This window comes from Aquila chrysaetos, chromosome 9 (genome assembly GCF_900496995.4).
Source record: "Aquila chrysaetos chrysaetos chromosome 9, bAquChr1.4, whole genome shotgun sequence".
NCBI lineage: Eukaryota > Metazoa > Chordata > Aves > Accipitriformes > Accipitridae > Aquila > Aquila chrysaetos.
This window is the reverse complement of record NC_044012.1, coordinates 11,341,951-11,355,873: the sequence shown is the minus strand read 5'-3', so window position 1 is coordinate 11,355,873 and position 13,923 is coordinate 11,341,951. Positions and strand designations below refer to the sequence as shown.

At 40.5% G+C, this 13,923-nt stretch overlaps 2 protein-coding genes across 7 annotated transcripts in view; one reads left to right on the top strand and one right to left on the bottom strand.

The window, feature by feature from the left end:
* The window catches only part of KCTD15 (potassium channel tetramerization domain containing 15), a 44,817-nt gene extending 40,997 nt beyond the window's left edge, over positions 1–3,820 (top strand). For all 6 annotated transcript variants that reach the window (XM_030024828.1, XM_030024826.2, XM_030024827.1 and 3 more), the window contains one exon: positions 1,586–3,820. In XM_030024828.1, the coding sequence (XP_029880688.1) occupies positions 1,586–1,741 (156 nt within the window). In that variant the 3' untranslated portion in view covers positions 1,742–3,820. The remainder of the gene's footprint in view (positions 1–1,585) is intronic.
* A 1,434-nt stretch (positions 3,821–5,254) lies between these two features.
* LOC115345659 (transcription initiation factor TFIID subunit 4-like) overlaps positions 5,255–13,923 on the bottom strand; it is a 151,797-nt gene continuing 143,128 nt past the window's right edge. Inside the window, exon 15 of the mRNA XM_030024824.2 lies at positions 5,255–7,105. Within this exon, the coding sequence (XP_029880684.1) occupies positions 6,938–7,105 (168 nt within the window). The 3' untranslated portion in view covers positions 5,255–6,937. The remainder of the gene's footprint in view (positions 7,106–13,923) is intronic.

The following is a 13,923-nucleotide window of genomic DNA, read 5'->3' as shown; positions in this document are numbered from 1 at the left end:
ACCAGCAAATGCCGCTGTCGTGGTTTGCATTGCGCTACGACACCGCCTTGGATACAGTTATTCTTTTGAAATCAGTTACCCTTAATAAAGGCTCCAAACTGATGTTTCTGGAGAAGGCAAAGCCAACATTCAGGCAAAAGAAATGGTGCACCAGGAAACGCACCGTGGCCTCGCACGGGTCTGTGTGCGAGGGCAGCGGTCTGGTGCGCGCATCTTTAACATAGTCAGCTTAGGCCATGAAACGTAAGACTTTTAAGTACTACTGCAGTAGGTGTAACTGCTGAAGTGCTCGCAGGGCTAGTAAAACCAAAAAAAGAAATAAAATTCTTTCTATAACATAAACCTGTGAAAGCGTACGAGTTGACTCCGTCTGCAGGGTGTATTGCTTAGACACTTCTCTAGGCTGAGTGAGCCAGTTTTTAAATAGCTTAGTCCCTGTCGTGGGTGGCAGACGGCTGTCAGATGGGGATGCTGGTGTTACCAAGTTCATCAGGTTTAGTAAATCATCAGGTTCGCTTCCCAGCGCAGTAGGCCCACGTGCTGGCTGTATCAATGGACGCGCTACCTTGGGTGAGACTGCTACGGAACAGTACAGGCTGCTCCCCTTGATGGCATTTCTCAGTAGAGAAAACCACAGGAACCATTTTTGCGGGCTGCTGCCCTGGGCTCAGGACAGTCACCAGTGGGAGGGAGGCAGCACAGCATCTCCTCCGGTGGATCGTGCATTGCAGATCCGCCGAAGGTGGATCTGGCATCCACGCTCACCTAACGCTGAGAAAAGTCTGCGTGCGTCCTGCTCTGCTGGGAAACTGTATATCAACACGCTCACGCATGTGAAAACACGGCCCCGATCGTATTGCCAAGATCAGTATATCCTAGGGTAATGTGCTGTGTGACAGTCTCAGAAATTAAAGTTGCCTCTGGGCTCCTTAAATTCATGCATCTAAATTGCACCAACTTTTCTTTAGAAGGAGAAAGAGAAAATACATATTTGGGCAATACAAATTAACCTCTTTCTTGGGCCAGAACGTTTCCCTATTGTCCGCATCTTGGCTCCGCATCCCGTCTCTGCTTTATGCTTTGCTAAAAGCAGCACTCCCTTCCAGTGAGGGAAAATCACAGCTGCGATTTCTGTGAAGATCTGGTGGAAGTGTCATTCAGACTCCTAATACATTTTCATCTGCCAAGGAAGAGCTGAGAAATGTTTTCAGCCCCTTTCTGTAAGACTGTTCATATTACTAATGAATAATGGGCACTTTTTATTATGGCTTAAACCCGATGTTGCTTTCCATAAGCAGTAAGAGATAGCATCAATATCACCACAGTCCAGTATTCTACTATATAATGTACTAAGCTGCTCTGCAGAGTGCTTATTTGTTTGATAAATTTTTGTTTTCTACAGAGGTTTGCTGAGAGCGAGACTTTAATCACAGTGTAGTAATTTAAGTTATAGAATTATAGCTGAATGATATTCATTCAACAAGGACTCGAAAGACTAAATCCATCATTTAGATCCGGTGCTCCTGAATGCTTTTATCACTAAAATTTGCTGAATATTAATCAGATTTTTTTCCCCACATTGCAGGTGCTCGAAAGGTTATTTCAGAAGGGATTTAACGTGGCAGCTTCGTGCGGTGGTGGGGTGGATTCCTCTCAGTTCAGTGAATACGTGCTGTGTCGCGAAGACAGACGACCACAACCTACCCCAACAATCAGAATAAAACAGGAGCCCCTGGACTAGACCCTGCCCGTACTCCTTTGTAACCGTAGAAGTGTTTAATAGTCCCTTATGTGAAACACTAAGGATTTGCAAAACAGTATTAGCAAACAGATTTTGACTTTATGTTGCCAATTAGTGGTATTCTGAAACTACCTGTCACATAGCCAGCCATGAAATGCATTTGAAAATCCAGTTGTCCGTTTTTCACGATGAAATTCCTGAGCGTGCTCAGCGTACCAGGCCTGCTGGGAATGGACTTTGGGCTGAACAGCTGTGGTGGTGAAAAAGGCAAAGCTTCATAAACCCCTGACCCTAGATTGGACTTCTGCAGAAAGACCAGTTAAAGCAATGTGAATAGATCAGCAGGAGAAACGGTTCCGACAGCCTTTCCAACGATACCCGATGCTGTGACGCGTGGAAGTGGGCGCCTCCGAGAGGAAGATGGTACACTAAAAACTGCACCGAGTATCTTCCCTGACTGCCGCACCTCCTTCATATCAGACGTGCTTTACACCTCCATACATTACGTTAACACTTCTGTGATTGTACTCACTCATGCTAGCAAATGGCTTATTTTTATACAACATTTCCAACTGAAATATCTCTCTGTGGACAGAATCCAGAATCAGAAAAGGACTGACTTATAGTCAACTGGTGCTCAGTTCTAAAAAAACCCACACAAATGAAACAAAAAAGCAACAAAAAATTTGACGAGGCCGTTTATGGCAATATTTGCAGAAGTAGGGATCTGGAAGCACAAAATAAAAGGTCATCCACCATCACACAAGGGTCATACCTAACGTGGAGCTGTAGTTCTCTTAAAGCCAGTCTCGTTTTGTCTCAGAAACTGTTAAGTTTTGCATCATCAAAGAAGCGTGGTTCTGCCAAGCAAGCTCTGCCACCCCTTGTTACTCGTTTACTAACAATGTTATAAGCCCACATTTAGGAGGAAACATTAATAATTTTGGACAAGCCCACTCTTTATGGGTCTGGAATTTTTGCAAAAAGATACTAAAACCCTCTACTGCCATTGTCTGATGAAAGCAGGCCACCTTTTGTTTAGATTGTTTTTCCTCTATTATTTTAAACTATTATTAAAATACCGATTCTGTAGCTGCCCTCTATCTGTGTAATTTTCTCTTTAACGAAGCCCGCTGTCTGCAGGAGGTTACTGCTCCTTCCGTGAATCGGTATCAGCTCCGACTTGCAGGGCTTCCTAACTCAGGAGACAGCACCGTGTTTGCAGGTGCAAGGTTATAAATAGCATTCTGCTAAATCCTGTTTATTGCTGTTTAGCGTGATTGGGTCCTCAAAAACTAATTCATGTGTTAATCACAATTTAGTTTCTCCCACATTAATTTATAGAATACTGGTGTAGATGCTGAATTTTAATTAAACTCTTTTTAGATGCATAAATACGGCCGTATAGAACAAGGGACAGAGTATTAAGTGGTCAACAATTCTTTAATGCCAAACAATCAGGCAAAATAAAAAAAATCGTGTTTAAGACTAATATTTTCAAAAGCGATGAGCTGTACTGACTACCCAAGGTACAATCTAGGCAGGGGTCTAATTTTTGGAAAAGGGCTGGATACCTGTCTGTGGAAAATCAGACCTCTGCAGGTTTTCTCACCTTGGTTACCCAACTCGGAAATCTCTTCTGGAAATCTTAGCCGATACGTGTTGGCCTGCTAACTTAGCAGAACAGTTGAGCAGATCTGTCTACTTTAAAAGAGTTGTAAAGTTATTTTATTTTGTGTTTTTATACTTGTACAACATTCTAAAGTTGCTAGGCGTTGCCGTATTTGAATATATGGCACAACATTCACCTTTGTATGTAAGATATCTGTAGAATTGTATATTATACATTTAATATTGTAAAGAACTTAACGTATAATTGTCATGTATTTGTGTATGCACATTTCTTATACAGTACTTCATGCCATAAACATTTCTGTAAAGTAAATGATCAAAAATAAGCGAGTAGGGTGGAACACTCACTGTATCTCCCACGTTGTTTGAAAGAGGTGAGAATTTTTGATTGCATCTCCTCTGGCCCTTTGCTCCATTCAGCTTGATGTAGCCATGTCTTACAAAAAGGAAAAAAAAAAAAAAAAGTGTTTTATTTATTACTTTCATACATTGAGTTCACTTTAAGTTCAAAGTCTCCTTAAGTAACCCGTTCAGCTTCTTGTTTTTATCCTATATACGCTTTCGTCCCGCCCTCCTGAGCAGGGAGAGTTAGCACTAGCAGCGGCCGAGCGCTCGTCTGTCGGCGCATCCTCTCCCTTCGTTACCTCTCGGCCAGGGGAGAAAGGCGAGCACCTCAACGTTTACATTGAAACACGGGGGCCCGGTTCTGCCCCTCGTACTCAGGCCAAGCCTCCCCTGAGGTCAGCGGGGCCGTCCGCGAGCGGGACCAGGCGCCGAGTACCCGCCGAGAGCGGAGCAGGGCCAGCTCCCGCCGAAGGCGCGGGCAGGCAGCGCGCGCAAGCTCGGACGCGGGATGAGGCTTTTAGATCTGCGTAGAACATTGGAAGTATTTGCGGTTGGTTGGGTTGGTTTTCTTCAGTTTGGTGTTTACCGTGTTTTTTTTTTATAGCTCAATGAAGCAGCTCCAGTACTTAGGGCAGCTTGCTAAGGTGGCATCGTAAAGGGTTCCAGGCTGCGCCAACCGAGTTAAATGTGAACTTGAGATGGAAAGTTTGAGCCATGACATCACAACGTTGACTGCAAAATAGCACTAAGGCAAGGAAGACATGTGGTAACAATCACTTTGTTAGAAGAAATATGCCTTTAAAAAAAAAAAAAAGCTAAGCTAGGACATGTTCTTTTAGTTAGTAACTTCAGGTCACTTATTTAAAGTTTATTACAGTTTCATTTATATCTTTTTTACTTATTTCCCTATATTTTTAGGCAGCAATATCAGCAAAAACTGATTTGAATTTTTACTTCTGGCCTTAAACCATAGCAACGTAACTTAATTAAGAACATTGCTCAGCATCGCTAAAACAGGTTTTAAAATACCATAGAAACTCCAGTAAAGCTGTGGTGCGCAGCCAGCAAATGTTTTTCTTACGAAGGCCAAAAAGCAAACGTAGCCTGGTTTTTCGCCTAATTCGACTGAACAAAATTGTTCCGATTCTCCGTTGCTGAGCACCGAAACTGTGGCTTGAAGAACGTGAGTCTTCACTAGCACTTTCTGTACAACCCTGTTACACCACTGTGCTCCCAAGTCTCGGAAAGAAAGCGAGAATGTTATGTTGTGCTTATTGGACTAATCGCTTTTGAGAAAGCAACTGCTGAGTGCATTCATTCACTGTATTAATAGCATCGAGGTTTGTTGACAATTTTATTAGATGTTTGACAAAGGATAAGAATCAGCACAACAAAACATTGAAGTATTTGGTTTTAATATTTCTTTGTGGGTATTCTGTTAATATTTTAATGCAAAATGTTTCTGAACAGTGCTTAAGAACTACAAGACAATGTGAAATTCATGTTTGATAAATTAATACTGTATGTCGCTCGATGTGTTACTTTAGTAAATTGTTTTATTTCTTTACAAAATAAGTACAAATAAGGGAGTATGTTTTCACACAAATTGGGGGTATTTACGAGTATGTACAGAAATCATCAAAATAACGTAATTCTAATAAACACAAGGCCTTTATAAACAATATGTACAAATTATCAATACATTTAAAACATAATTTTACACTTCCTGGCCTTAAATACCTTATGAATAATCTTTTGGCTAAATAGCAGCAGTATAAATTTTCTTCTGCTTTTCATAAACCTTAAAAAATAATTAAAACTTTTGTTTTTAAAACTATTGGACAAATAGTTCTATTTGTGCTTTCGCTATGGTTTCCCATCAAAAAAAAAAATATTGCCTCAAAAAAGTGGCAAGCGTAACATAGTAAAAATTGAAAAGATAAATAAGCAAATGTCTCCCTTCCACGGTTACTGATAATACTGTTACGTTTGAAGTACAACTTGTGCCCACCTGCCTGCTTAATATTCCTATCCGATACCCATTTAAAAGACTCACACTAACTTCGCTTGGCTTTGGTGTGGGCCCCTTAAATTCCAATTCAGCAAAGCATTTAAAAAGCATTCATCCCACCTTTAAGTACTTAGAACTACTCATTATGCTTAAAGTCATGCGCTTGTTCATGAGCCTCTCCGGACTGGAGTCCCCGGGTCCAATCGTCCAAGGCAAAGGCATCGCCGGTCCCTGCGGCGCTGCCCTGACCGCCCGGCGGCGCCGGGCTGCCAGGGCTCGCTCACCCCTGCTCCCGTCGTTCTCCTAAGAGCGGAACCGGCCCCCCCAAATCCCTTCACAGCGCCTTTAAAAATCCATATAGAATACTCTAAAATCTTTACTGAACAATACTCTCTTTTAAAACCACCATTAAACCATACTCTTTGCAATAAATAAATTAAGATATTTTTTAGAAAATAAACCCCAACTTTGATTCATGTTACTAACCAGTTGCTACAAATGTGCAAAAGGTTGAAGAGATTTAGAAAAACAACTGGAAGCTAGTCAAGGTAACTCAGCTGGGACCCAAACGCACAGATTTCATACACTTAGGATTTGGTTCAGCAAATGGCTCGGGAAATGAGCTGTGCAGTAAAAGCAGAAATCCTAAATATATAAAATTTGTGAGAGTGTGGAGTGGCGATTCTCTTAGCTGTGCAAAAAACTGCAATATAACTAATCTAAAATAACAACAGGTATCACAATGGTTAGTCAGTGGAAACAGTGCTAGTAAAACAAAGAAGAAAACAAAACCAGCACCGTAAGTGAACGTACAGGTTAACACCATGGTTAGGTCCCAATCCCGTGAACCTGTCCCAATCCTCCTTGCCGTGAGATAGTTTACGTGAGCCATTGCAGCAGTCTTTCCACTTGTGTAACTTCCACGCCATCTACTTCAGCCTCATCTAAAATGGCCAAATGGAGCAAGACTTTGATGTTGGTTGTGTCTGTGGATTTAACATTTTGAAACCTTTTGCACATTTTTTTTTTCTGTTTTTGTGATTTTTTTTTTTTTTTACATAAAGGGAATTTATTGCATGTGTCTGACAATTTTACAAAACAAAATTACTGAAACATTGACTTCTGAAAAAAATAGAAGGCACATTAAAATGACAGCTTTTCAATGCAAGTTGAGCTTCTGTATGGAGAAATCAGTACAATTCTTGGCTTTATTTAAGCAGAGCTCGATAGAGCAGGAGAGAATGGCTCGTTTCTCTTTCCTGTTCCATGTAGAAGATGAAGTCCCTGAGGTTTACGCGCGTTATTTTCTGTCGTGCATACTGCCTGGATGAAGGAGTCCCCAAGCCAGCCTGACTTCCACCAGACATACCGAGACCCTACAAAGAAAACACAGCAAAGTCAGAAGTCCTGCAACAGGAAAGAGTTTCCTCGTACTCTCAGGTTTACAACTGCTAACTGCTGGATTATTTTAAACATCTTAAATGGATTATTATGAGCCTAATTCTGAAAGTATTACATAAGATTTTTTTTTTTCTTTTATTTTCTATTCTTCTGAGTCTCACCAAGTTAACCTGAGTAAAGAAACTCAAGTGAAAACACACGTGAGGCTAGACCTTGTTCATTTACAACTCGGGACAAACACGTCTGACTAATTCTCCTGCTACGGTCATGTTAACTGTAGACGTATTTGACCAGTTTAATTTCAGAAGCCTTTTAAGGACAAAACTATTTGCAGCAGATAAAGCCATCTTTACTATCTCAAATGTGTGCACCATCTTATTCCCCATCCTGGGTCTAGGACTGGAAAAAGGTGAGTGGTGTGTAAGGATGTTGCTGCTGCAATAACCTCTGCAGCTGCAAGTCCCATGGGGACCCCAGTTCTCTCCTCTGGGTCTACTGAAGAGAAGGGCTTAGTGTGGTGAGATCTTGCTCGAGTACACAACCAGCTCAGCTGAGAGATGGAAAAATTAAACAGAAAAATCACAAAGACTCAGACATTGTGCGATGATAAAGACAAACATTAGTATACTATTTTCTAAAGCTATGTTAAATTTTTTGTTTGTTTAAATTGGTTCAAAGGTACTGAATTACTGAATACCTCATCCTGGCTTTCTGTGTAGATAGAAAATTCACAAACTGGGCCCGAGAACACTATGATCTGAATATCTAGAAACTGAAAGGACGTAATTACAGACTCTCTGCAGTCTTGTTGAGTTTAAAACTGAAACACACGCACACATTCAACCCTTTTTTCATCCTCAGGATGAAAAAAATGTTTTTATTAATTTTATTAATTCCAATTGATTTCTGGCAAAATAAACTGGTCTAACTTAGAAAAACAGGTTTTAATCTCTAAAAAGATTTAAATTCTTTTTCAAACCTGTAAGACATCTGGCAAAGTTTTCAATACTTTTAAAATCCCCAATTTACTTACTGCTGCTCTTAATAACCTACCTTTCTTTCCCCGGGAAATACTTATTCTAGGAGCTTGATTCTGGCCATTAAAAATACAGTTAAGCACAATTTCACTACTGAAAGATTGTAGGGGAAACATATATGGTATATTGCGAGTAAGACGTGCCACTGTTTTCTCTGTTGCTTTTCCCTCTGTGTACCAGCAGGCAGACTCCTTGCAGAACTATACCATTCAAGTTATTTCTCCTATACCTGATCATTAAATTACAGTAGTGGGGCAAATCCTATTCTCTTGTAACCGCAAACACAAAAGGCTTAATGTAGTGAAATGAATGTGGCTAAGCTTGCAGGCAAGAGAGGGAGAAGCCCATAACATTTGAGCACCGTGAGCATTTGATCTGAGGGATTCTGTTCTCCAGTATGGAGTAGTTTTTGTTAATAGATTAATTGATTTACCACCTAACCTCACTGCTCATAGGAAAAGCATGTGCTGCAGCTGCAAGGGTTGCTCATCCATGCTGAAGCCAGACACATCCCCAGTGCACAATCCATTTATTTAGTGGTGCTCTGAATTCAGCCTTTACGCCAAAACGCTTTGCATTCCTAAAAGAAATAGTGTCATTTAAACTCGTACTCCTTCCACAGGTCTGGAACGATGACCTACCTTAAGCTGCCTCTTGCCTGCACTTTGACCATACATCCACTTTGCCAGGGCTGTTGCCACCGTTTCCAACCCTCCAAGAAACCCCTGTCTATGTACTTATTTTAAATCAAGCTGATTCAAAAATATTTTCCTTTCTTCTCGGTTCCCCACATGGTGCATCTCTCCCCCCTGCCCCAAGTAATACTTATTTCAGATTCATCCTGACTACAGTTCCTGAACAGTGACAAACACACTTGTAAGAAATGTGGCCACCTTAAACTCATTAAAAAATACTGTCCATAGCCTACTGGACTAGAACCATCCTGCACACATTTATCAAATATTAATAGAAAAGCTACTTGATTTTTTAAAATTTTTTCTTCATATAAAACCATTTCTTGAATTAATTGAGGTACATTTACAGCAAATAACTGCTTTCTGTTTGGACAGAGTAGCTGGAATTAAGACGTGGTAAGTCATTCATTGCAAGTATCACTTGAAATACTGAACTTTTACGTAGGAAGAGCATATACTTAATGCAACATCATAACATGACATTAAGCTGTGCACATTCAGAACCGCACTTGTGAGCCGATCAGTTACCTGATAGTGTTCTGTAATTGTTTTACAAGGTGGAAAAAATCGTAAGAATGATTTTAGAAAAAGTACAGAAGCACATCTGTAAACTGACAACAGTAATTTGTATCTGTCAATATGATCTCTAATTTAAATTAAAGACCAATTTGTTTGGTACTGCATTGTACTCAAAATAATTCTGCAGATGCTATATAAAAAATGTAGACTACTAAATGCCACAATTTTTTAATTATATACATGAATGCAAGCATAGTTAAAATTAATTGCCAAGAATAGTGGAATTGAAGTAATGCAGATTTTTCTCAAGAAAAATCACCATTTATCATCAGCATGACAGACTTTTCATTAACCCAAACAAGCCCTGTGTTGTCTGTATCTATGGCAACTAATAAGAGTTACAAAGATAAAAGCTCTAATAAAAAAATAAATGGTTGTAAATTGTTTACATCCTTTATTTCCTGGCCTGCCACACCCAAGCTATTACCAAATCGCACCCCTCAAATATACACCAGTACTAGTTTTTGTATCAGTGAACTTCTATTTATAATTTAAGGGAAATTTAAGATGTTCCAGACCAGAAAAAAACATTTTATTTATATATGAACTCTTTCTGCCATTTCATTTTGAGATTGCTTACATACATGAGCTATAGTGACTTCTTATCCCCTTCCACCTTGTCCTCTCCTTTTCCCCACTGCCTCTTCTCCCTTGCTGCTTCAATCCTACTTTCTTGTAACACACCAAGGCAACCGGTGACTGCCTTGAACTTGGCAGCTGCAAATCCCACAGGACAGCAAGAAAGACAGCAGAGAGCAAACCAATTATTTTGTGCTTCACCTGTTCCTCGTGGGGCTACAGAGAGGTGGGCTACAACAGGGCTTTCCTGAGACCCCCGTACAACACCCACTCCCAGCTGGGGCTGACGAGAAAAGCAATTCACAGAAAATCAAATGCAGGAATTTGCAAAAACACCACGGTGCTGTGCTCTCTGTTAACCTGTAACCCAAGACCCACTGAAACGGTCAAGAGTCCATCTACTTTAATGGACTTCAATGCACTTCAGATACGCACAGCTGATGTATATATAGCTTACAGTATTTTAAATAACAGGGTTGGACTGTCAAGCTTAATTCAACTGTTGGAAGCTACCTAGCTTGAAATTATGGCTTAAGAAGAAGAATCAGAGTAATTATTGGTTCAGTATGCACATTTTGAAGCAATTCTGAATTTATGTCAGATGTGACACAAGATTTGGGCCACCCATCTCATGATTTTCGTGATTGTCCTCTATGAGAAAACGCATGCTGTTGGAAAAGTGGAATAAAACTGGTTCAAAATAAAATACTGACCAAAGACTCGGTAGATCACTAGGTAAATACACAACAGTCTGCTAAAGAAACACGCTCTCACCGTGATAGGGTAGAAATTAAAACAAATAGTCCCATGTGCACAGAGAAGCTAATGAAGCCTCATTTCTGACAGATGTGTCACATTTCTCTGGTACTACTTACCACGACAAACCTGGCTCCTCTACAGAGCGTTCATCACCTCTCACCTCCTCCACAAATATTCTCAGTCCGCTGTTCTACCCTCCACCTCTCCCAAACTCCCCCCGCTTCCCAAACCTTCACCTTTTTCAAAACGGTCGCAGAACTGCTCCACGGTTGGCTCTCCTCCCGTCCTCGTTTACCAGCTAGGCAAGCATCGTCCCACGGGGTGGCTGACCCCACCAGGCTGCCTGTCCTCATCAGCCACCCAGCAGACCCGGGGCCCCCCAGCCAAACTTACCCCAAAGCTTGCCGAGCTCACGCTGCAGCCTTTTCTTTGCTGGCGAGACCAGCACGTCTCTCTTCCCTGTACCCAAGCCAACGGTTCACATGGAAGTTGTAGGGACTTAAAATCTCGAGCTCCTTCCTACTTTCGTCCCCCTTCTGCTGCCCCCACCCCCCAGATTTGATTAGTATTTCCCGAAAGGTTTAAGGGCTACTGGGAACGAGGCCTGAGAGAGACAGACACACCTCTTCTGAAATTTTCATGGACGAACTCCCCTACTGCTCAGAAAGTAAAAATGTCTTTGTGCATTAAATTATAATAATTACAGCAGCAGGTGTATGAAAATTAAACTGAGTAACTCTCAAAAGTGTGCTGTTCCTTGCTTGAGATAGAAGTGCTTTCACGTAAGAAAGCACACGTAATACAAAATCTACACTTTTTTTATAATAATGATTTCTACTGTTGAACAATTAAATCAGTTTTTCACAAATCTGTATACCTTCAGCTTTGAATTCTAGAACCATGGAAATACAGTACGATATTCTTGTCAGGAAACACAAAGATAAGGGCAAACAGAAGATTGCATTTAATATTTTATCCAGCCTTCCTTCACCAGAAAACAATTCAGTCCTGACATCTCTCCTTTGAACATAGTCTTGAACTGCGGCTATTGCTTCTCTGTGACCCAGACAGACAAGGCAATAATGATAAAAGATCTGCTGGTTTTCTTCCCAGGCTACATGGCACATCCTTGTGGCAGACTTGCACTTCAAGCCAAAGTCTGAAAGTGGGAATCATGCAGTAACAATTCAAAGCCAAGCTATCTATGGAGTACAAAAATACCAGGAATTTTGTCTCTCCAATCTCCATGCGCTGAAGAGGAGTGGGAAGATAAGGTATATATTAGTCTGCTGTTATGAGTAAGAGGTCTTGGATCCTAAGAAATATTCTGGAGATATTCTGCAGCAATGATGTTTACTTGCATAAAGTGCTATTAGATCTTTGGCTGAGAGGCACTTTGTACATGAAAAACAGGTATAATATTATGCATGATTAGCTGTCCCACGTAATTCAGGGTTTAATTCAGCACCTACTGAGGCTAATAGTAATGATTTCACTGATTTAAATGAGAGCCGAAACATCCCTAAATCAGTATTCCCCTGAAGTACAGAAAAGTAAGTAATAACTATTTGTCAGCACCTCAAAGATTAACAATACTATATGAAATATAATTTTATCTACCAAAAGACTGTGTATCTTCATATGCACAGTGTGGTGGCTTTACAAGTGTCTTTAGAAAGATTAATCACCAAAAGCTATCATTTAGGCCTTCAGATCAGCAACATTTACCAGGAGAATTAGAAAGATTCATCACCAAAAGCTATCATTTAGGCCTTCAGATCAGCAACATTTACTGGGAGGATTAGATACCATTATTTCTTCGGAAGCTAGTTATTTTCATTTGCAAACATTTTTATCCCGTACTATTTTAGTGCAACTGTTCCTACAGACTCTGTTTTGGCACGCGTTCGCTTGCTACACCCTCTTGGATGCAAATGCATCTCATTTCCCCTGGGCACATAAACACACACCTCGCCCTGCAGACAAACATCAGAAAAACTGATTTGCACAAGTATTTACAAGTACTTCAAATACCAACACAATTGCAACATTTCAAAGACAGCATGCAGTAATTTTTATATTAAAAAATAATAAGAGGAAGGTAAATCATACTAAGACGTGGATACAGTGGAAATTTTTTCTTTAGATGTGATCACTTTAGTTTATAATTACATGATGTTATTTCAACCCAAAGAAATGGGCTGCCATTACAAGCAGAATGCTTTATCTGTACCTGCTCTTTGCCTTTATTATGTTAAGCTAAGTCACATATGCAAGTGCTATTATAATTGAAAACCTGCTTTGTAAAACAGCATCACACCAAAAACTTCCAGCTGAGAGAACTCGGCATTTATTACCAACCTGACCACCTATTCCTTCCTCTAAGAGAGCGCTCCCCCGACAAACTGCATGAGAGCAGGGGCAAAAAGCAGGCTATGCGGCATTTCAGTGAGAAACAATTTGGGAAGAAGGGACATCTGCCCCAATGGAAATATATAATGCAGATTAAGTGTAAGGCAGCTATGGGCTATGACATTTACCTGCTCAAGGGAGACGGGTGTTCAACTGCCCACTCCTCAACAGGTCATTCTCAGGAGGAAGCCAGACTGCAACTAATTTTAACTTTTTAATCCATTTATCCATACAGATCTCTGAATAATCACTGCATTAATGTGAGAAAGAAAAACTCAAACTTTTCCTGTGCAGAGAAACAGCTCTCTGTTCTGTGAAGACTTTTCACCTTTCAAAGATCTTTCTGTATCGCTCACTCCTCGCTTGGTATGTGATAAAAACGGATGCCTTGTATCCTCTGACTTCTTGCAACACACTCGCGATTTGCTTGGTGGTGCAGGCTCCAGATCTTTTCACTTACTTTGTTCATGGACCTGCTCTTCACTGCAGCTATAGATCTTGCCAACATCTTTATCCACAAACATCTCATACCTACCACAATTCACTGCCTTACTTGGACTTAAAAGCAATGACAATTTTACCTGATTAAGAACTCTAAGTTTGGGCTGCATTCTTGCTGTGGTAATTAAAAGTGGAATATTCTATTTATCCTGTTTCCATCATACACATATATTTTCATTTTGCTTGGAATGTTACTCCTCCCATGCTTTCCAAATGTTTAATCAAGTGCTG